Raw genomic sequence first — 25,398 nt, 5'->3', positions numbered from 1 at the left:
AAGATAACTCACTGCACTTGAGTTAAGACTACACATGAAATGTTGCATTGGTTATCTTAATATTTTTCCCCAGGTTAAAATTATGACTTAATTGATTACTCTCACCATTCAGAAAATGACAGCATTAATTTTGCTCATACCAAGGAATCTGACGGTCCTGCGTACCAGTGGATTTATATAACAACAGTCTCCAGTTAATATTGTTTTTTCTTGGTTTTCAAAATCCTTTGTAGCTAACTGTAGACAAAACACTGCAGTTTCTCCAATGATAATCTTAAAGGAGAAAAAAGGGAAGAGAAATGGTACATCAGATTATAGCAAGTAAAATACACTACTATTACAGAGATGTCTATCTCATCTTAAGGAAACAAGACCAATCCAGCACAAAAGACATAAATTAACCAAGTTTTGTACATTAATCTTCTTCTGAGGGAAATATGCCTTATGGCTTGCTTTACTTCATCTGCATTAAAAGAATAAATTTCTATAACCAGGACTTGGAATTGACCCGATTTTCAGGATGACAGGAAAGACAAAGAAATCTATTAGTTCAAGAACAACAGATTGCACAATGCACAAGATGTGGATCAAAGTAAAGGATTAATCCTGAAAGATGAACATTTCAGTTCTGATGTGGCTTTCATTGACACTCAGCACTTCACAGTGTTAAGCTCTAAATTTTGAACCATTAAGAGGGAGAGGGGGAAGGAACAACAGAGCTCTTGTTCACACCAGAGGATTGGTTTACCAGGAGGTACTTAACAGGGTTTGATTCATATTTTGTCAGCTAAGTTTATCAAGTCTGGCTTTATCTTTGCTCCTCATGCTTGAACAAAATGCCACCATTGATATTTTAACATTAAGCATGGCCTGTTTTGCATCTGTTATACCAAAATGAATAAAATTCTCATGTCTGTAGATAATTCACATTAGAGTTGGTCAAAAATAGAGATAAAAAAATATAAAAAAATAAAAACAGTTATTTAACATAAAATATGCCCTCTAAGATGTGTATTTAACTCTACAGCAAAACAGGACCTTTAATTTGCTCATGACAAATATGGTATTGAGACTTAACAGCCAAAGCCAAGCCTGAAGAATGTACTTATCTAAACCTATGGTACTGAAGCTTTACAGCAGACAGAAGGGTCAAATACTGACCACTGTATTCCAGCTTTGATTCACTGTGGGACTTAAAGGCAAGGATCTTCCACTCTTCTATATGAAAAGCAGTAAAGCTTATTGATAGGTACATCACAATTTAATAAATCGCAAAGAAGACCAGCAAACTGAAGTGTCTAATACTACACAAATGTAAGAAGTACTGCCATCAAATCTGATTAATTGCCTAGGTTTTTCTAAACCTTTGACCTAACAGGAAATTATCAATCTTTTAATATATCACAATAGGTCTGAAGTATTCACACAGCACTGGTTACAACAAAAAAACTCAAACAACTATAGATGATGGCTCATAAACACAGTTGTCAACAGGAAGAATGCAATTAATGACCATTCTTAGTCATTTGTGGATCTATCTCCAGATGACTTTGGGTGAAATTGCAACACGCAGAGGAAGAATGTGCTTCTTATTGAATAATGTGGCACAAATAACAAAACTACCTCTGGTGGCTAGCATGCAAAAAGTAAAATTCAGTTTGTCACAGAAACAGTAATCATCAATTACTTTAGACTGGCTTCATATCCTAGTGGAATTTTTATATGAAACAGAAATTTCAACACCTGATAAGTATTCTCCCTCTACTTCGATGCAAGCAAATTTTTAGCACATAGAAGCACAATTCCTTTGTCTATAATTAACAAATTATTGGTACACATATTAAATATAACTCAACCTTGAATTCAAGTTCATCAAAATTATGACAATGAAAAGAAGAATTCAGCCCTATGATTCCTACGACTCATATGAAAAACAAATGAACAAACAATTTAAATATGATTTATAAATGTCAGAAATTAAATAAGATTTTTACTGCGAGTAACAGTAAGTCCCTTCTTTCCTCTAGAATAATGAAACACCTAGGACTAGGTAACTTTAATACAGCCAAATTCTACATTTAACTGTCTGGGGTTTGTGTTTTTTTTCCCATAATCAATACATTTCAGTAAAATTATTGCAGATTTCCAAACTCCAGCAAAAAGAAGAATCACATACAAGGGAAGCATCTGTGACATACGGTGATCAGCCTCTTACAAGAGCACAAAGTGTGCCAGCAAGCTCAACCCTTCAGCTCTGAACAGTTTCTGAACCCACTGATCTAGAAATACCGTTTCTTCTTTTTGGTTGGTCAGGAAGCTCAGGTTAGCAAGTGGCAGAACTGCTCATTCACTTATAGGAAAGGAGATCCTCACTTCCAGGAACCTGTCTTCATCAGCTGCATCTAGGTCCTTACTGCTAGCAACAATTTTTCCTTCTTAGACTTCAGTCTTTGCTGGTGACCTGGATGAGGAAAACCCTCTGCTCCAAGAATAGAAGCAAGTATTTTGTTCTCAGCTATTTCTGAGTGATAATATTCTCGGAGTGGGCACCAGGTGCAATGGTCAAAACAATGCAGAACTCCACTAAAGACCAAACTTTTGCTATACTAGGCCTAGTACTCTACTGTCAGAAGTAATGAGAATGGAATATTCCATAGAGCACACCAGGCATTAATCTCTATACTTCTGTGACTTTACTTTTATAGACTCCTCCTGGAATTTGGTAATAAATACAGGTTCTTAATTTTTTTTGTATTGGCAGTTCAGCTGAAGCTGTTCTCCTTCCTCCATCCTTCAGCACAAGCACTGCTCCTCTCAGTAATCCACCCATCTATGTCTAAGACATGGAAGGAAATCCTAGAATAACAGAATAATTTTGCTTGGAGAAGACCTTTAAGACCACCAAGTCCTTTCATCTTTTTCAATCCCAGTAAGTCCCAGGAGAGGTTCTGTTTCCCAGTGCAATTCTTTCCCCTTCTTCTCTCTGGCAAGACTGGCAATAATCAGCTCTACCAGGCAGAGAAAAGGGAGAGCGATCTTCCTCTTGTCCTTTAGTATAATGTGCATGCCTGGTATATTCCAAGAAGGAACCAATTTCTGTATCCCCTCTGGCACAGAGATCACCATTCCCCCTTGCACTGCATATGTGAGTTGCAACCCATCAAAAAATGACATTTAAAATAACAATTATTTGAGTACTTCTTGGCTAAGTTTCAGGACAAAAAGTTTTTTTAAAATATTCCAAAACTGACAGATAAAGATTGCAATGGAGAATATAAAAGCTCTGACAACATGAACTTTTGGATCGAACTACACAAGTTTAGATTATAGAAATACAAGTTGCAGTGAAAAAACTGAAGGCATTAGGAGTATTTTTCACCTTATTCAGTCTAACAGGGTCATACTACTTCAGATCACTGTACAGATTTCCTTAAGAATTACATATACTAAAATTCTTAGCTCACAGGTATTTTAACGGCTGTTAAAGACCATCCTTGAGCTGTTAAAGATCATCCTTCCCTAAGGCTGAGAAAATCTTTTGACATATAATTACAGCATGTAAAGCATACAGAAAAGAACAATTTTCACCTGAAGACTATCAATACAATTTGCAGGCTTTCCAGTGTTCTGAAGAACATATAACAAAATAAGTTTCACAGTCCTTAAATAAAAATGCAGTGTACATAACTGTTACAAGCAGAAGCAAGACAAGAATGACTGCCCTACAAGCATCAGCCTAAGCTCTGACAGGTAGTGATCATGTCCTTGTTCTACTGCAGCTTCCCTCTGTAACCACAGGGAAGGCCTTTAGTCCTGGTTCACAATATAAAGTGTACTAGGAACAATACAAAAGATCACTCTACATAAAGATATTAAGTATTAAAACATACTTCACAACTAGCATTTATAATAGAATCATAGAATTATTTTTGTTGGGAAAGACTTTTAAGTTCATCAAGTCCAACTGGTAATTTAGCACTGCCAAGTCACCACTAAACCATGTCCCTTAGCAGCATAATACATGTCTTTTTAATACCTTCAGGGATGGTGAATCCACCACTTCCCTATGCACCCTGTTCTAGTGACTGACAACCCTTTCAGGGAATAAATTTTTCCTAATATCCAGTCTACACCTTCCCTGGCACAACTTGAGGCCATTACCTCTTGTTCTACCACTTGTTACTTGGCAGAAGAGGATGACACCTGCCTCACTACAACCTCCTTTCAGAGAGCAACCAGGTCTCCCCTCAGCCTCCTTTTTTCCAGATCGAAAAACTCCAGTTCCCTCAGCCACTCCTTGTAAGACTTGCGCTCTAGTTCCTTCACCAGCTTTGTTGCTCTTTTACAGATACCCTCCAGCACTTCAATTTTTTTCTTGTAGCGAGTGGCCCAAAACTGAACACAGTATTCAAGGTGCAGCCTCACCAGATAATCCTTTCTTTTTATGGAAGCATGGAAAAAGAGATATTAACCCAGCAAAATCTAAATTAGAGATGTTCTGATAGCCATTTCCATGGCAATCATATCCTGCCTGTGATGTGACAATCCATTCAACATCCAGGAACAGAGCTGGGGTGGGGCAAGATTTAAAATCAATATTTTTTTTCTTGTTTCATCTCTTCACTCCTGATTCATTTAGTAGCTGATTTATTTTCATAGTGCTTTTGTAGTAGTAATATATTTATTGTCAATACCTGTCCCTTTCCTTGTTTTCTGAACAGGATACTTAGAGCATTTAGCACACATTCCCTACACTGGTTCCTTCATCCCTATTTTTTTCTGTATTAGTCATTTTTCTGAATCCAGGCAAGCTGTTCCTAGTCTTAGCACTGCATGTCAATTTAGAAATTTAATTTGTCCTTCCGAACATCATCCATCAAATATATTCTTAACTTGATTCTAAATTATGAGCTCTTTTTCAACTTGAAATGGCAAACCTGACTCAATCCATATATTAGCACTAGAGCAGCACTGACCTTGTTAATTTTCCAAGAAACTGACTCCATACACAAACTTCTTCTAGTGTAATGTATGTTTTACAACAACCAGCACCTATAGAAATAAATTAACTTATATGTGCACTTCTGAAATACTAATGAGGCTGATTTTCTGGACTAGCTTCTCATAAATTATGTAACTTCCTATAAAAACCCAGGAAACCCAGGATCCAAGTAAGAATCAAACCTTAATTTGGAATACAAGATAGCTGAGTGTATATTAATGCATTTAAACAGGATAAATCTTGAAATCTAAGGTGGATAATCTCTATTTGGGATTAGGAAAGAAATTTCTGTGTACACACTCATAGATCTTTCCAGCTAACATCTATTTAGGGTATAAAAATGTTCATGAAATATTTCACACATGCCAGGGAACATGGTATAATACACAACTCCCTCTCTGCCAATTCTCAGGGTTATGCTGTAGCCACAGCAACAGCTCAGTTAGGTGGAGTAACATGGAAAAGCAGCTATTGCATTTAAAAGACCACTAAATATTAATCCATGTTCTGAAGTTTTCAAGTTAAGAACAGCTGACAATACTGTGCACTGTAATTTCTCTGACTTCATTTTATTTCTCTCATTTAGAAATTACTTGAGCCCTAACCAACTGTGAGACCTCCTTCAAGAAATAACATGGCAAGGGACTGGCCCTTTGGGGAATGAACATCTCGGGCAGTTTTCAGCTCTGCTTGCTTTTCTAGAATGAACTTCCTTATACTTCTTTATCAGGCAGGAAGGAAAGCTGGGAACTGGACCTAAAAAATCGAGGATGATCTCTCCATCTCTAGGCAAATTGTTATCATTTAAGTTGCATGGTCTCCCCATTCACTTCACTTGTGAGTTTCCACATTAAAATGTGTGGGGTAGGTTTCTTTTAAAAATATGGCTTCCATAGGCTTTCTTGTTCTTATTCTTTTTTTTTTTTTCTTTTTTTTTTTTTAGCAAGATTATGGGCTATTTCTGCCTTATTTCTCCTTTAAAAATGCCATTAATATACCACAGAACATAGTGGTCTCAGGAGTTTGAAAAATCTGACAGCATAAACCTCTGTCTTTAGTGATGCTATAGGTAAGCTCCACTCTCCACTTTAAAGTGAAATTGCTGTGTGAGTTGACAGCCCTGGCAGGAAAAGCAGCAACAGTACTTCCAGCAGTAGCAATTTCAAGTTTATTACACAGAGTTTTCCCTTGAGGCCATTTTCTTTGTGTTTTTCTTGTTCTTATTGCTTCTTGCTTGCTTAAACTGACAGCACATGCCCTGGTTGATTTTCACAGAAGCACATTTTTGTATATGAAAAAATGACCAATAGTTTTAAGGAAAATGAAAAATAAATCCTAGATAAATCTATTGATTAAATACAAAATATTCCCCCTTGCATTCAGCATGGAGATATAGAACCATACTACACAGCAGATTCTGAAGGTCTATAGAAAAGATGTGAAAACTGCTTCTCTACAGAACAATGGAAAAAAATACTCAGCCTTTTTTTACCCAGTATATATTCTTTTAAAAACGTAATCCCCATTTTTTTAGAAAAATATCAAAATTTTAATAGAGTTCTTGGTATATGTTTGGTCATGAGCACTAACAGAAGAAAAATAGCACTATAATATTATATATCTAAAAGTCAAATATTATCTGCTTTACTTATTCCTCTGTAATGCGGAGTATAGGTATAGGCTACTACAAACTAATGGTAGTTCTGTCAGGGAAAAATATTCTTCATTGCTTTGTAATACATTGTACACAGTCTGTACTTAACACTGGCGAAGGTTGCTTACTTCATGAAGATATTATTATTTGAAAGCAAGAAGCACATAATAACCATTTATAACCAGAGAGCTTCAAGTGAACTCCATGAGTCAATAGAGAGACATGGATAATGTCATCATTCACTGAGTTGCCTTCATTCATTACTTTACCATATGACCAAAAAAAAATTACGTATTTTAAAGTACAGTGTCTATAAAAGCTTCCTGGCCTTTTTCCCTTCCTTTTCCTAACTGAGCAATTGATCATATATGCCAATGGCTTCTCCTCTAGAGCATGCCTGTGTTATCTAACAGGAAAAGCCTCTGCACAGCTGCACACCAGGGCTGGATTCATGCAATGTTGGAGCAAAGTCTGGTTACAAAAAAGAGCATGTTGAGAAAGCTACCACAACTCTGCTATTGTAAGTGTAGCTAAGAAAAGGGTCTTGTGCCATCACCATAGAGGGCCAGAGGGTAAGTCCTTGGCATCTGACAGCAGGTCCTGCATTTGATGCTGCGTGGCTGAAGCAGGGGGGTGAGCACTCAGCCACACACTGCGCTGGTCCTGCCAGGCTCCACCTGGATGGGCACGTTTGCTCTGCATTCAGCCTGCTCTACCCACTGCCCTTGGCATCACATCCCCTGCTCGCATCCACTACATTTTTCTTGCTGCTGCAAGATGAAGAACACCCAGCTGCTCTGCACTGCAGCCCTTCAAGGGATTATAAATGGCACAGACACTAGAAAAACTAGCTCAGTAATGCTAACATGGCAGTCTGGGGGCCAACTAAGTGCCTGGTATCTGCCTCCAAAAACTATTTAGCCACTGGAATGGTTTCAAAATACTGACATAAGTATTCTTGGTGAATGCATTCCAAGAGGTAGTAGGTAACAGATGTGAGAACTCCTTTGCTCACGCACAGAGATTTTCTAATTTTTAAGAAATAACACCCAAAACCTAGAAAAAAAAATAATCTAGACAGAATTTTCAACATCTAAAAAACCTAGTAATTTTGATCTGAAAACGGCAACAGGAATTGAAAAGAATTATTATAACACTGCCTTCTAAAAGTACCACTTCACATTTTAAAAGTCAAAGTCACCTGAGGCTGAAATATTCCAGATAAGGTTCTTACAATTCATATAGGTTTTAAGTTATTTTCTTTTTGCAAAAATGAGGATGCCATTATCCAAAGTTTCCAAACTCCACACTTCACTTTACAAACATACCTTGTTAGGAAGATGGGTTGTAATATCACCACAGATGAACTAATTTTAGTCTCCAGATCTCTGAGTGATACTTGAAAAAAGCTGTTGTTACATATAATTATTTCATTAGGGATTCTGAAAAATAACTTTACACCGCAGAATTTCTTTTTTCAGGTTGCTTCAGCCTTTAAAATACTAAAAAAATTGTGAAGGAAAAACAAGACATTCACATCCCTACCATTTATCTGCCCTATTATAAGATTAATTCCACATAGCAAGGTCAGCTGTGCACACAGCTGCATCAAGGAAGTCCACTTGAAGTGGACTTCAAGTGATACAAGTGATATACATGAAAAAAGACTGTGGTTCCTTATGGCCTGGCCTTGGTAAACCCCTTTGTTTCTTGCCAGTCTACGAAAATAGTGGTTTGTTCTGTCTGTTGAGGGAGATGAGCTTCTTAACCCTTTTGTGCATGTTGAAAACATTACTCCTTGATGAGCACAATACCAATGCTTATGATACCCATACCAACAATCTTTTCCAACAGCGATGTTACTTCATGATTTAAACCTTAGGTGATCTATACAACTGCACTTTTCTACACAGGATGAACATTCAATTGCAAAATTCAGCATAAATGGTCTTTCATCCCTGTTTGAATAAAAATTGATCACATAAAAGGCATCTCTTAAAGATTCTGGTCACAAAGCAGTGGTTTTACAGTCAGTATATGATTGGAGCCAACTCACAGACTCAGAGGAAGAAGAATATCTGAATTTTCTGCTTTTCACACTGTCTTACTTCTATCTTGCTTCTACTCAAGACCAGCCACATTTTGCAGATATATTATTCCTGAGATCAACTCAAGGAGAGCCACTTTCACTGAAACTCTGTAGTCATGAAACAACTGAAACTGAAGGATTAAGCACCGTACCAGTATAAACAAACTGTATTTTAATATAACTGAGAAAAATACACTGCACATATGATTAATACTTGTAAGATTTCACAAAAAGTGCTTTCTGGATTTTTGTGGCAAAATACGTGCATTGGCAAAACATGCATAATTGCATTTTATTTACATTTGTTACTGTCAATTAGTATTTGACTCATAATGCTAAATTTAGAAAGACAGCTCAATAAAGCAATTCTACACTTTTATTTAAAATTATCTTCACAATAAAACGGCTTGTTTTGAAAGCACATAACTAGCTCTTTTCCCATTATAATGACCTCTGTATAAGCATTTCTTCCTTTACAATCATCTTAGGCTACAGTACAATTGCCAACCTACCAAATACATTAAGGTAATTTTTTTTTTTTCCAGTTGAAATCACTAAATTCAACAGGGCCTGGATGAGTTGTGAAAACTTTTGGCACTCCAGACTAAGAGCAATACTTCAGCTAAAATAAGAAAGTGGATCTTAGCTATGAATGCCATTGCAAGAGTTAATAAAACAAAACAAGGAAGCCAAGCCAATTTTACAGGGAGTAATACTAAATATTGGGGGGAAAGGCTTAACATGTCAGAAAAATCAGAAATAAAAGTAAAAAACTGTAATGCCCACCGTGAGTGTATTACCTTAAAGTCAGTCTTTTTATATAATACTCAATAGTCTTTACATTGTAAGCAATTACTGCAAAGGATGCAGGTGTCATTAAAAATGAGTTAAAAACACTTTAAAAGGCATTGCATGGAAAGCATCTCATCAAGAACTATGACTTCATTCTGAGCTGTCTCACATCAGATTTACTTGTGCGTATGTACATTCAGCATAAAACCAGTCGTAAAACTACTGAGTAACAAACCCTGATGGTATTAATCCACATTTCTACTGCCTGTGAAAGCCAGGAAGAAAAAGACCAACTAAAAGCTTTCAAAGAAAACAAGAGACTGCAACTTGTATTGATGCTTCAGTGAAAGTCAAAGTCAATGAAACTACGGCTCTATTAAAGTTAACTACCAAAGCTTCACTGACTTCAGGCAGACCTATGATGTTATTTCCAGAACAGTCACTAGAGATGCTTGTCAGTGAGAAAGGATCAAAGAGAAAAGGAGACCAGAAGTCCCTCTTCCAGACACTCCCCAAACTAGTAAACTCAGATACAAAGAAATGTGTGACCACCTTCTCCTTAAGAATGTTTTTATAATAAATTAATATACTGAAGTGATGTTTATTAGAAACACAATCTTAATGAAGACATAGAAGTGGGAGCAGAGAACTGCTTATGAGCAACAGAAGTTTTAATAATTACTTCCCTCCTCTCTTTAACAATGCAATGGCAATAAATTAGCCAGCAAGCTTTTTCACTGAATGTTGCATAGCAGTAGCATCTCCTATTGATCTTTATTTGATAAATATACATGTAGAAAGACAATTTAAATTATGATTCGCTATATCCTGCAGATCAAATATGGGACATTTATTTTACGATTTTCTGCAAATATGATTTGCACCACTCTCGTCACTCTTCCAACTCGGCTGCACAATGTCTATTTCACTGCTCCTGCCACAAATCCAGATGGCTGCAGATGTGCAGCTGGCAACACTATGTTGTCTGACCCTGTTTAGGAGTTTACACAATGCAATGCTTGAATTAAGAGGAAGTCCCAAGTGCCCTAATTAGCACAGCAGCCAATGAGCTGAAACAGGATCAGCAAGAGTGGGAAATTCTAGCAAAAAACTCCTAGTACAGGAAATGCCTACAAGACAGAGGGGAGATTGTATACTTTGCTGTGAAGACTGCAGAGGATAAAAACAGCTCTTTTAGGCATGCAATGGTATTCTGAAAACTAATTTCAAAATCTTTATGCCAAAGTAAGCCCAGCTACTCTTCTTCAAGGTGTGCCTATATCTCCTTCCAGTCATAAAATAGGGCATAATAATTTACCTTAACAAGGGTCATCTCCTTGACATAGAACTGGAAATTAATAGTAAGCTCATTGCTGGCTTTAACAAATAACTTCTAAAAAAAGCTCAAGTGCCAAGAGAAGTGTTTTAAGAATTAATGAGGCTATTTAAAAATTTTAGATCTTGTGAAGCTTTGACATTGGCCATCTTCAAGGCAGCTTATAAAAGCTGGCATTTGGTCTTTGTGAAGAAAAAAAAGGTGTATTAGACAAAATACATAATTGTTATGCAAATTTATGTACATATATTGGATTTTTAATCAGCATTTGCTGTAATATGATCATTTGAGCAACTTAAAGTTACTACTAGAAAAAGAAGTTCAAATTCTGCTGTGTTGAAAAATAGTTTCACACATTTGGTGCTATAATAATGTTTTTAGGCATTCTGGTGTGGTGAACTAATTCTTTCAGGCTTTGTCTTTTGTCATTGGCATTCAGGGTTAAACACACTTGTGAACTAAGCCATGGCTCCAAATCAACCATCTAAACATTACTATTTTCTGGCAGTACATTGTGCATACACACATATGTAAATATATTGAGTAAATATAAAATATAAATATATAAATAATCTCTGCCTTATGATTTCCTTCTACTTCTAATCACATAACAAGCACACAACATGCACCAGTGCGGGTTAGAAGCTGACCTGGTGGAAAGCAGCTTTGTAGAGAGGACCCTGAAGTCCTGTTAGATGAGTTATCCATGGGGCATCAGTGTGCCCTTGTGGCCAAGAAGACCAGTGGTATCCTGGGGTGCATTAAGAAGAGTGTGTCCAGCAGGTCGAGGGAGGTTATCCCACCCCTCTACTCTGCCCTATTGAGACCCCATCTGGAGTATTGTGTCCAATTCTGGGCTCCCTAGTTCAGGAGAGACAGGGATTTACTTGAAAGTCCAACGGAAAGCCACAAGGATGATAAAGGGACTAGAACACCTGTCTTATAAGGAAAGGCTGAGAGACCTGAGGCTGTCAGTCTAGAGAGAAGAGTGAGAGGGGATCTCATTAATGTCTATAAATATCTGAAGGGTGGGTGTCAATAAGGAGGGGCCAATCTCTTTTCAGTCATGCCTTGTGATAGGACAAGAGCCTTGTGATAGAGCACAAGATGTTCCACTTAAACATGAGGAAGAACTTCTTTACTGTAAGTCTTACAGAGCACTTTAACAGGCTGCCCCAAGTGGTTGTGGAGTTTCCTTCTCTGGAGACTTTCAAAATCCATCTGGATGTGTTTCTGAGTGACCTGCCCTAGATTCTGTAGGGGTCCTGCTGTGGCAGGGGGGCTGGACTTGATGATCTCCAGAGGTCCCTTCTAACCCCTAACATTCTGTGATAAACGAAAGCAAAGTGCAATACCGACTCTTCAAATGAATGTGGTTCCATAAAAAGGTTCTATCAGCACCACACTCATTCAGATATGCTGTCCCATCTCAGGAAATCTTGCTATTTCAAGTAACACTGTAGCATGTGATTAAATCCCACCAATACCAAGATAATTAATTAACAATGAGTGCATGCCTAACTCTTGCATAATTAATTTCATGCACAAATTTCCTAGCGCTTTACGGAGAAGCTTAGTTTCCCAATTAACACTTGATAGCTAGGCAATAAAAGCTGAATGTAAATCCTGCTTGGGTGGCCAGATCCCTTTATCAGGGCAAAGGCTGATGGAGTTCACAACCCAGCTCCGTACAGCCATTCTGCTAGCTGCAGATGTCCGTGAACTACTTAAGTACCCCAAGGTCATTCTGCCTACAAATCTCATCTGCCTTTGCTAAATGCTCTGGGAAGAGTCTGGCTGAAGCACTCACTTCAGCCAAGCATGAGCACTTGGCAAGGAGGGCAAAGAGAACCGCTGCAACAGCCAGACTGTCCTCACCACCATTCACATGAGCATGCTTGTGACCTGCAGTACAATGCGGCACAGGCTCCCCATTCCTCCCTCGGGCCTCATGTCTGTGCAGCTGGAATGTAAAAATGGCAGCAGTCTCAAAACTGGCCTCATGACAGAGCCCAGATCCATCCCAACAGGTCCAAGAACACCCATCATATGACCAGGAGAGGCAGAAACTCAGCAGTGGAGAGGCTTTGGACACCAAGCTCAACCTAACTATGATCAAGCTATGATTAAGTATGTCAGCAGAGCCATGTTATGGACAGTCTGTGCACTTACTCTGTAAAATCCAAAAAGGTAACAAGTATTGGCCTAAGTCTTAACTAAAAGTAGGTCAAGCTTGAATACTTCACTTCATGCTCCCCACAGGCTGCTAGTTGCACATGGTTGGTTACTGCAGCGCAGCTCACCCGTGATTAACAAATCGTTAAGCAGAATTAATTCTGTCATGTCTGAGCCCTCAATTGGGTCACAGAAATCCCTATTACTACCCAAAAGAACTATACTGGGAAGCTGAGTTCCACTTAGTCTTTATAATATTTAATACAAACAGACTAAAGAAAGTCCTCATAATATTATTCACAGTTTGAATGACCAAAAAAACCAAATATGTATGTATGACTCAGACCCCTTTTAGAGACAGCATGAAATCTACCAGCCCAAAACAATGGGTGTTTCAAAATGTTATGTAGACAAAGGAAAAAAGCAATCAGAATAGCAGGATAGCATTGGACTGACTTCTGTTCTGGATAGGTTTTTAATTATTATTATTATTTAGAAAACAAAACCCCCTAGTTTAGGAATGAATGCCTACATACATACTCCTTAACCCTACATAGGTGAGAGGCAAGAAGTAATATCTGCAGAGAGGGAAAACTATTTGAAAAGAAGAAAGGCCTTAAAACACAGCTATATTGCATTTACACTGTATACTAGTAAATATATAAGGTTAACAAAATTTTCATATAAATATTTAAACTATAATAATTATACAACGGATAATTACAATACACTTATACAATACATACAAAATTGCAGGTAACCATGTATGTTATCTAGAATGGTAAGCAATAGTGGGACCCACAGCCTGCTGAGTTTTCACCCAGTATAACCAGAGGGGTTTTGTATGGTGCCTTGTACCCCAGGAAATTGCATCCAGAACTGAGATTCTATTTTGAAGCAGCACTGAACAATTTATTAGATTAATAGTAGATTAAAAATTAATCTTAATATATACAGTAATTTTTCTACTGTTGATTCTTTCAGTGTTTTGCATATTTTCACCTGCAGGTGAATAGAAGGGATTTTATCACAGCCAGGGTGCTGATCAGAGATAGCAAGGCCCTAGCTTCTGCTTTCCTACTCCCTCTCCAACACCATGTTCACTGTAGTATGCATTAATAGTAAGGACAAGCATGTTCACAATGGTTATTCCTGATTAAAACAGCATGTCACATACACGTTTTCTGAGTACTGGAGATGTGGTATATTCACCTCAGGTAGGCTTTTTATTTGCAACCCACAAGGTATGACACCTCAGCTAAATGAGAACCATTTATGATGAAAGCTGGGCCATCCATCACTCATTTCAACCTATCTGGGAGATGCTGCAAGAGCACTGTAAAGCTTTTTAAACATCACACTGCTTTTAAGGCTGAAAAACACGGCTAAAGCTATTTACAATTCAACTTCAGCTGTCATTTACTATGCATCACATGGACACCCATCTCCTCAATCCTGCATGATGTACAATGAGCAAGAATTGTTTGGCTGAAAAACTGGTTACTACTACAGCCCAACTAGTTTAGATTACAGGCAATGCATACAAAATCCCTAATCGTGCAGGATCAGCTGGATTAACAGTTTCTCACTTAAACATAAGTGCATCATTTATAGGACAAGCAGGCATTCAGCTGTTGCAAACAGAACCCTGTCTGCTTTGTTCACATCTGCTTCCCACTTTACTTCCAGAAAGCCCATCAAGGGATGAAGCATATGGCCTCAATATTGTTGGTGTTTGTAAATAGAATGCATAGCAAGCACAGCAGAATTTATATATTCAGCTGGAAGTACAGAGACTACTTCTGCAGGCACTGTTCACATAAGCCATCAAAGAACAAGAGTAAGACAGATAAATAAGAATTCCCAGGAAAACCCTCAATGGTTCTGAATCTTTTATTATTTCTCCTGGTTACAGCTCCATTGGATTACTTGTTTAATGCTGGGATAAAAACAGCATCATGCTATCCAACCATATATTTGTCTTGCTATGTGTCCCAAGAGGCCAATGCTGACATCTGGTACACAGTTACTGCAGACCTTAACAGTGTGATTTATTTTGTAGTCTTAAGTGAAGCTGCAGGACAATTATCTCTTCACAAAGGAAGAGCATGACATAAACTGTCCCTTCACTTTAACACTTCCTGCTCGCATTCCCCCTTTCCAGAAAAGTGGCTTTCCAGTCTTCAGCATTTGCACATTAAAAAAAAAAAAAAAAAAAAAAAAAAAACCACACACAAAAAAACCCAGCAAGTTTTACACCTCTTCACTCCCCACCCACCTGTGAGAATGGAAGAAGTAAACTATCAAGAAAAAAGAGCTGCAGCTGTGCACACAGGTGTCTATGAAGACAGAGACCAAATGGGCCCTTCAAAAACAACATGATCACAAAGTATTCTGGCAATTCCTTCATTAGGTAAAGCCTTTACAGCTGTCAGATATGCCAACAAGAAAAGGACATATAAATAAGCTTGAAATAATCAAAGATATTCCAGGGTTATGAAAACAGGTCATATACCAAGAAGCTAAAGAGGGTTTCTCATACAAATAAAACCATTTCCATTTTATTTCCGATTACAAATTTAGTTTGCTGAATTCATACAAGTCTGGATGTACAGTTCTAATATTCTGTTGCATTAGCATTGTAATTTCAAGAACAGCACTGAGAGATGTTCAAAATATTGCAGCTAGCTACCTAGCAAAAAAGCTTATTGCTTCTGAAAAGAGCACCAGGATGGGCTGAACACTTTGCTGGGTGATTCCTCTAAATTGCCCTACAATATGTACATAAAACTGAACATCTGAATACCTCACTACAAATTCTTACAATTTTTTGCCCTGTAACAGAGAGTTGCTGCCAAGTGTACATCCTTGCATTATTTATCAAGTTTCCTTGATTTCTTTCAGGTAGAAGGGACAAAACAGCTTAGTCTCCTTCAAGGTTCATAGAAGCCACTTTTACATCAAGCAGCAAAGCAGGAGAAAGGTCTGTTCCTTTCTGCCCATGCTTTAGTTTTTTCCAAGAAATATAATATCAAAGTGATAATAGAAGCTAGAGTGACTTGGTCCCACCCATTAAGCAGAAAAATAGTCTAAAATAGATGGACAAAAAAACCCCATTTTTTAAGGCAATTATTTTTTCTGACTAAGGTCAGGAATTAAAAGCTTATATAGAGTTCTCAGGTATGAGGTAAATTGACAGATTCCTGGCACAGCAAATTCACAGAGGCATTTCCAGAAAGATTTGGTTTTTAGAACTTTAATTCTAAATTGTGTTTTCCCTTAAGTTATTCTAAGAAGACAACAGAATATTCTGATGTCCCAGAATTGGATCACAATCCAGCACTCTTCACATACAGCACTACATTATATCAGAGTAGAAGGAGCTTCAGTCAACTATGGATTAACCAAGCTACTCCGACAAGTGCATTTTGAAAAGTCAGCCTGATAAAATGTGATCAGTCCCTCATGCCACAGCACACACAATCATAGGTGCCAGAAGGAAAATAGGGACTAGCAAGCTCAAAAAGGAAGACTGAGATAGGAACATGCCCAATCGCCTCAGATAGATCTATGTGCTGGAAACAAGGGTGCATCCCCTTCAAGTCTCTGCATATACTTCAACTTCTCTTCAGCTGCTCAGACCTGGAACTCTTAAGACATCAGCAAAGATATTGAAGAAGAAAGACAATTATTAAATCTGTGCTGATCCTTCAAAAGGCATCTTTGCTTACTCATTTATTCACAGATTGATCTTGTTCTTTCTTAAAGCATCACAGTAGGGTAAACTGGATACAGGAACAATGATGTTGCATCTCTCACAGTTTATAATTTTTTGCCAGGATTCAAAATTCCTTCTTCAAATGATCAGAAAGGAGAAAGTTACTGACAAAAGCTAAGCTGAAGGCAGAAAGCCTGATTTTTTTTACATCCATTCCTTGTTTACAATGTGTCAAATTAAAAGATTCATCCAGTCTACTAAGAAAAATAGAATACAATACTTCATGTCTGAATGGCAGATGTTTTTCAATTATGATATTAAGAGGATTATGCTAAAACAAGTTAGTCTTTAATTGGTTTACAGAGAAAATATGAATATGCTAGGAATTCATCTAGGCAAATATAACAGTGTGTCTTTTACAAATAAGTATGCAATCATCCCCTCATTACTTGAAAATAAAAACAAACAATATTTACATAATAAAACTATTTACACATCTTAATGGCAGTATGTCACTGAAATAATCCTGGCTTTTATATAACAGTGTACGTATCTAGGTTCAATACATTGAGTTTTACACCAATTATTGCTTTAAAAGTTTTGACATTTTAAGTAATCCATACTAGCATGTGGACTCAGTAACAGAATCCTTGAGCTCAGTTAAAAGTATTTTAGAGAGGTCAAAATTATTAGGATCAAAAATTATTTAGGAAAGGAATAATGGAGAACTGATCACTCTATAGATTCTGAAAACATGTGACACTAGCCTCACAGTTATACACATCATTTCTACTGGAAGTTAAAGGATTAGACTGACGTATATTTCCCAAGCTACATCTGTCATAACAAGTCTAAAAAAGCAACCAGCCCACTGAGCAAGAACTGGCACTTTGGGAAATGGCTTAAATAGCACTGAGCTCTGAACTAGCACGTTTATGCTTATTACATATTTGAATAGACAAAAATCAAGTGAGTTTTTCTTGTCATCTTCACATTTGACTTACAGGTTTAAAATAAAAAAATAGAAAAAAAGAAAAAAAAAGATAATACTGTGTATAGTGAATTCATCAGTATACCAGAGACTTCTGGATATTAGTGCTCTGGGCAATAAGAGGACAGGAGTGCAGAGCCAGCAGCACTCTTTCAACCCTGAGTCACAAAGGCAAATGGGAGGAAGGGAATCTGTTCGGGCACTGTGTGGGAGTCTCATTTTTCCATCACAGAATCTCATACTTAGGGCTTTTACATTCTTCTGATTGCAATTTCAACCTCATACATTTTTACTGTTAGTGTGCCTAATGCTCCTTACGCAAACACATCTACTCACTCAAGGCATTACCTGTGTCTAACAGAATAACATGGGAGACCTTCCACAAATAATAGTCTAACACTGGAATGGGTCATACATTTTTGTTTTATGTTAAGCTGCAGTTGTTTTCCGCCTTTTTTAAAAATGAAGCAAGCAAACATTTGGGCCTTCAAAAATCCCAAGTGGAAGAACTCAAAACTCAGGAATGGTGCATACTCCCTTTAGAGATAATCCATAGAATATAAAAACCAATGTTGTAATGTATCCTCCTTCATTTCATGGAATCTGCATAAAAGCTGGGAAACCAACTGGGAAATGGGAAAGGAAGGTTCCTCATCCTACAGAACAGCTGCTGGACTCCTGTAAAGGTTTCCTACACTTGGGGTAATACCTATGAATCATAGAACGTTTTGGGTTGGAAGAGACCTTAAAGATCCTCTAGTTCCACCTTCCCTGCAATGGGCAGAGACACCTCCCACTACAGGTTGCTCAAAGCCTTATCCAACCTGGCTTTGAACACTTCCAGGAAGGGGGCATCCACAACTTCCCTGGGCAACTCTGAAGTTGCAGGTATGCAGCAAGTATGTCTGTAAGTGGACAATAAATTGATTACTGTTGTAGTGAACAGCACAAAAATTTGAATTCTTGCTAGCTCCTACGTGACCTAGGAGATCTTGTAGAATAGAACAGCTCAGTTAGAATGGACCTGTAACCATGATTTAGCCCAACTGCCTGACCACTACAAGGCTGACCAATATCTGGTTAATACTTTGTAAACCTTGACAAAAGACTGTAGATACAAAAACCCAGTAAGTTCCAAGTACAGGGTACAAGACCCCCTTCCTTCAGTCCCAGTTTCCCTTTCCCACACCAGAGGACCTGCAAGACAAGCATTACAGCAGAGCAAGAAGTGTCTGCTTTTGCTCCAGGACTTCATTTCCCAGCTCAGATTCCTGAGGACCTGAGACCTGAGCCAGCTGCATCTGTCGTTGGATATCATAGGGGCAGACAGGAAAGGGAAGCAGCTGGACTCAGGAATGGAAGCATGGCAGCAATGCTGCACTACAGCTGCAAGAATGTCTTAGCAGGGAGCAGCATTTTAAAGGCTAACCTGAAAGTTTCCAGGATTAACGTAGTGCTCGTAGGTACATTCCTGTCAAATGACCCAGCGCATTATTACATCTCAGCACAGGCACATTGCTGCCCTGGGACCAGATGCTCAGCTGCACCCCGCGGCTTGGCCCTTGGGTGTGCCACTGCAGCTCTGATGTGGCACAGGAGTTTTGGATGAGCAGCTGTGTGACAGCCTCACAGCAGAAAGGCACCCACTGCTGATGAGGTGCTCCCCAAGACAGAGGCAGCTGCTGGTAATTTACTTCTTCAGGTTTTTTTAAAAACAGGCATGTGAAAAGAGGAAAGTCACTTAAAAACTCCTTTACTCTCTGATTTTAGAGCAACTTCATTAAAATCAAGGCAATGGAGCCATCCATTAAGTCCCACTAAGAGACCCTGGGTTACCTTGAAGCACTCTATGGCTTCAACTCAACAAACCCTATCCCCCGCTAAAAAAAACCTACCCTAAATAGCAAGGTAAAGCTTCTTTGTTGCTTTCTCTCAAAACTTCAGGAACACTAGTCAGCCCTCTTCCCCATCCCCATCCCCCCCCCCCCTCAAAAAAAAAAAAAGGGTTTTTTTTAAACTCTCAAAAATAATAGTATTTAATAAACTATATTCCATGCCAACAGAGATTTTGAGGGAAAATAAAGTAATAATAAAAATGTACCAATTTATTAATAAAAATCCATTTTCTCCTCTGGTCTAGGTTTGTGCCTTCACAGGCAGCAATACAGCTTTGTTACATGATTTATTTTTATATTTCATTTATTGAACATCTTTGTTCAAACTTTCATAGACACGAACCAAATAAAATAGATAACTATCTAATTAATCTCTAAAATATTTGGATTTACATTCAACTACTGCTACAAGCATACCAGTTGCTCTGGTGAAGGAACAAGCAAAGGCAATGTCCATATCCTGCACAACTGAGCAAGAGCTATCCCCATGCAAACACTAAGTCTAGGAGGATTGCCCAAGGAGAATCAGAACAGAATTCAGTCTGAAGCCTGAAAAATGTTGCTTGTATTTAATAATGTTAAAAATTAGCCTTAATGCTGTTGAAGTCATATGACTGACATTGCCAGGGCCGGAATTCTCAATTTCATAAAATAAAATAATAATTTTAAAAAGTGCAATGCAAGCATCTCCAATTTGGTTTTCCATGCCCTGACCTCCCAATGCACATCATTTACCCAAGAGACTGATGACTGGGAGAGGAAGCACAGTTAAGCGTCATTGAATTCTATTATTAGCTTTATAGCAAGACAAACTACAGGACTGCCAACCTAAAATGTCACGGTGATTTCTCTGACATAATCATTTAGCACCCAGGAAATAAATTGAAATTACCAATCCATTTTGCTGACACAAATTATAAAAAAGAGATGCTCATCATGAATATCTGACAATCTTTATAACTTCCTAAGAAAAAAAAAAAAAAAAAAGATAGAATTAATAGCAAAATAAACACCATATGCAAACAATACAAAAACATCACCATGTAAAACAACCCCTTTAAAATCTCAATGGCATCTGGAGCATCAAAAGAGCAAATAGACAAGTAAATAAAATGGTAAACTAGTTGATGTTAAAATAAAAAGGAAAACAAAACCAAAAAGCTATATAACATGTTTTGCCAAACCATGTAGTTCAATCCCCAGAAAAGAAAAAAAGTCTTAAATACTAAGGCTGAGCGTGACCATGAAGTTTTATGTCAGATACCACCTGAGACCTTATGGTGCTACAATGCAGAAGAGAATTGTCTGGGATTACCATGGTATCACCTTGATGCATCTTTCAGGTCATATATTTTTATATTTTCCTGAAAATTAATTGATCTGTGCAACTAAGTTACTGTCTTAAGAGACCTCTTCTTACTATAATTTTCTTTTTATTCTAATGCTTACAGCTGATTAAAATAAACCCTTTATAAGGAGTTTCCATATGTGTAATTGTGCATGAACCTGGTGAGTCTATCTATAATCCAATTCTGACAGTTAAATATTCCCATCTCGTTTCCTCTCAGTCTTTGCTCTACACTATGGAGTAGGATTATTAAATTATGCTAATGCCCTTGCTATCTGACAATACAAACAGTACATTCCATAACTTAAAGGGAAGCCATCTCACTGCTTTTCCCTCTTAGCAATTTTCCCAAAAACCCAAAGCAAATTAAAGAAATAAACCTCATTTAGATACATTGATTAGAACCTGATTGACAGAAGATCATATTCAATTAGAAACACACCGGTTTAGTTTGCACACACATCAGTAACTGTGACATACAGAGAGACAACTAAACAAAGCAGAACTGCTCCCTGTTCCTTGCACGTTTCAGCTTACTTAAAAATAAACGAACAAACAAATAAGTAAATAAACGGACAGAGGGGTTTTCTAATTAGCATCGAGTGAAATACTAGTCCGTGGTCGCTAACACGCGAGTTTCCCCCAGGTAGGCCACCTACCTGCAACCGACACAGGTTTCAAAAAAACCCAAAACACAACCAACAGATTATTTTCACCAAAAAAAAAAAGAGTCGGAAGGGGCTGACATCCAGGCACTGGCAGTTACATAAACCGGTGCTAAAAACCAACTTGGCGGCGCGGGGTGGGCAGCGGCTGAGCAGGGACCGAGCCCGGACCGAGCCCGGCAGCGCTGCCCGCCGCGGCTGCAGCGCCGGGAGCCCGGAGGTGCCCGCCCGGAGGTGCCCGTCCGGAGGTGCCCGCCCGCCGGGCCCACCCCCCCACAGCCACCCCACCGGCGGGGCTGCCCAGCCGGGGCCCGGCCCGGCCCAGCCCAAGTTGCCAGAGGGAGGGCACGGGCGGCCCCTGCTTACCACCAGCACGGGCACGCCTGCGGTCAGCGAGTAGAGCAGCACCGGGGGCACAGCGCTGCGGTCCTCCGGGCCCGGGTAGGGCTTTCGGTACGCGCCCTCGTAGCAGAAGAAGCCTTGCACGTTGACCGTGAAGGTGTCCGTGTACTCGAAATAATAAGCCAGCATCACGGTCCCTGCCATGATCACCATCTGGAAGTAAAGCATGCTGGTGAGCGGAACGGGCGCTCGCATGTACGTGGGCTCCAGCGGCCGCGGCAGCCCCCCTCCCCGGCGGCGCGCTCCGCCCGCTCCCCGGCGGCATCCACCGGGGGGGAGGTGGGCAGGCGGCGGCCGAAAGCGCGGTCAGGCCGGCGGAGCGGGGCGGGCAGGCCGGGCAGGGCAGGGCAGGGCCGGGCGGGGCGGGGCGGGGCAGGGCAGGGGCAGGCGGGGCCCGGCCCGCCGCTCCCACCGCGGCTCCAGCGCGGGCGCCGGCTCGTGCAGCGGGCGGGGCGCGGCGAGCGGGGCGGGCTGGCCCCGCCCCCCCGGGCTGCGGCCCCGGCTCCCGGCGGAGGGGGGGGGCTCCGCGCCGGCGGGGAGACCCGCCTCAAGGGGCCCGGCCCCGGGACAGCTGCTGCGGCGCGGCACGGCCCAGCCGCTGCGGTCAGCTCCTGCACCCTCCCCTGCCCCCTCAGCGCAGCGACACACGCACCTGTGTGCGGGGCCGTGCGCGCCCGGCGCGCTCCGGCACCCGGCACCGGCCGTGCCCGGGCAGGCGAATGGGCCGCCGCTAAGTGCCGGGGCGGTGAAGGCCTCAAGATGGACATACATATGGAAATAGATATTCTTTTGCATATAGATAACTCTTAAAGCAATTAGCATGTAAAACTTTTGTTTAGCAGCCATCAAGAAAATGGGTAGCTGGATATTGAGCTATCGTCTTCCAAGAAACATCCCAGAGTAAGAGGAGAGTCTGCTCCCGCTCCGGGAGAAGTCACACATAGCGAAGCACAGAAGAGTTCCACTTAAACGTACCTACATAGATAGCGTCTATGTACAGATACGTATGTACAGACACACTTCAGAACAGACAACTGTCCTCGGTACTTGTACAGATTTACCCATGTGCTGGCTCTAGTCTGGATTCCCAAAGCCAACAGATAAATGCTCGCTTGAAGGTACTCCCCCTGCCCCAACTTTAAAGAGACATTTTAGCCTTAAAGACTCCACTTGGCTTATTTAGTAAAGCCAGTTAGAAATAACTGCTTTATAATGGGTAATCATTCCCCTAGTGTTGAACTGCGGTTAGACAGCAAGAACTCTTCCTTTTCCTCCCCTTTCTGGAGAATTTTCGTTATACTCAGTCACGTTAGTCTCCATGCATTCATTTTTAATCAGCCTTTGAAGAACACACGCTTCATGCCCGGATTTCATATCCAGTCTATTTTTATGTGTTCCTAACATACTCCCCAGAAGAATCTAAATCATGTCATTTGCATTGCGCTCACCAGCCTTAGCTGGATGGCTCCCTGCCTTTGTGAAAAATATGTAGTGAGACATGAGACATCTTGTGGTGAATTCTGCCTAGCACAGACTTTATTTTCCCCATTTATTTAGTGCAGTCCAATATTCATTACCATACAGATAAAAATTTTAATTTCATCCTGGAAGTTGTATGCAAATACCCCCACTGTTAGGATACAAGGCCTGATCCAAAGACCAAAGTCAACAGCTGGACTGCAATGAGCACTAGACTCAGCTCTTCAGCTCTGTTTGAATGGATGCTCCAGAGAAACACTGGTGGTATGTTTCTTTCAAAAACTGGCATCAGGGGAAACTAACCTTTTTTCCAGTAAACAGCTAATAAAATACTCCTGCGTTTTGCTATTGCAAACCAACTTGTATTTATAGATACACCAACTGAGATATTGCATATAGGAATTAGAGGACATTAAAAGTCCTATTTTTACAAAACTTTTTTGAAGCTACTGTCAACATCACTGAAGTATTTTGGATCATTGATTTTGGAAAGAATCTCCATAGGTCACATAGTCCAAACACCTGCTCAGTACAGGTCCCCATAGGTCAGATTGCTCAGACCAGTCAACTTTCAATTATCTCAAAAGATGGAGATTCTGCAGCCACACTAGACAACCTGTGCCAGTCTCCAACCACTGACATGTAAAACATTTTTCCTTATATTAAGATATAATTTTCTGTGTTCCATCCTGGGCCTGCTGTCTCTGCTCCTGTCACTGGAAACCTGGAGAGAAGAATGTGCTTCTCCCTTCTCTACACCCCGCTATGAGGTAGCTGTTATCAATACTTAGAAATGCCCTTGGTCTTCTCTCATTGAGGGTAAACAAAATTAATAACATCTCTGGTGGTACAGGGATACACCTGTATCCTGAGTGCTCTTTTTTTTTTTTTTTCCTGTTACAGAAATACTAGGAAGAATATATTGGCTGAAACATAAGACTAGTAAAAGAATTAGTAAGGAGCATTACACGGAAGAGAGTTTGTCTTTATACTTTTCTCTGACTCTACAACAGTGACACTAGACTCTAATACGTAGTTTTCAGTAATTTAAAAACATGTCATGCAACAGGCCAGAATTAATCTATTAGATACAATATTCATTTGTATTACTTGGCTCATTCTAGTGCCCATGCTTCAAATACTGCAGGTGAACTGGCCATTTCAAAGAGTTACAAACCAGAGAATACAGGATGTAAATCAAAGAGGAGTTTTAAAGTCAGCTTCATTGGTAGTCAGCTCAGTTAGCTCAGAGTGATCTGAGTTGACTGAAATCACTGATGAAAACAACTAAAGCATGGAAACGTCAGGCTCCCTTTTTAATTTAAAAAATGGTGCTACATAGGCAAAGTCATTGATTGTCAACTTGATGCTTCACTGAGGAATTAAGGGAATTAATTATTCATTTCCTCCAGCCTTCAGTTTTTAGAATAAAGATCATTAGGTGAAAAAAGTAGCAAAGTCACCTTATTGAAGAGTAAGGGGCTCAACTACAGAGTAGATGACCAGAAGCCATAAGAAACCAAACAAACAGTGAAAGAGATGGCATATGAAAATGTCAATGTTTTGTGTTTTTTTTTTTCTTTGAAAGCTCTGTAAATTTATGACTGTTGCTGAAAATAATGATCAACTGCATATTTAATTTTATGCAGGTAATGCCTGCTCTGGCTGTGTCATCCTTTCTCTGTCCCTTCTGCCTCTTCTTTTTTTTCCCTAGAACACACCTGAAGGGCTTGGTTTATTAGTGACAGCAGCTTGAGACCCCATGGCTCTTGCCCTGTTACATCTCCACACTACTTCGCTAAACCAACTTTTTCTGAAAGGAATACTACATCTGTACTGATGACACAGCAGT

General features: G+C 39.6%; 1 protein-coding gene across 8 annotated transcripts in view; it reads right to left on the bottom strand.

Moving 5' to 3' along the window:
* Positions 1-25,398, bottom strand: part of PLPPR5 (phospholipid phosphatase related 5) — a 204,369-nt gene that overhangs the window by 23,812 nt on the left and 155,159 nt on the right. For 6 of the 8 annotated variants that reach the window (XM_051624545.1, XM_051624544.1, XM_051624546.1 and 3 more), the window contains 2 exons: positions 22,032-22,220; positions 141-273 (listed from right to left, as the gene is read on the bottom strand). In XM_051624545.1, the coding sequence (XP_051480505.1) occupies positions 141-273; positions 22,032-22,220 (322 nt within the window). Of the gene's footprint in view, positions 1-140; positions 274-22,031; positions 22,298-25,398 lie in introns of those variants that run through there. The other 2 variants (XM_051624548.1, XM_051624550.1) reach the window with 2 other exon arrangements.

This window comes from Apus apus, chromosome 7 (genome assembly GCF_020740795.1).
Source record: "Apus apus isolate bApuApu2 chromosome 7, bApuApu2.pri.cur, whole genome shotgun sequence".
Classification (NCBI taxonomy): Eukaryota; Metazoa; Chordata; class Aves; order Apodiformes; family Apodidae; genus Apus; species Apus apus.
This window is presented reverse-complemented; position numbering and strand designations above follow the sequence as displayed.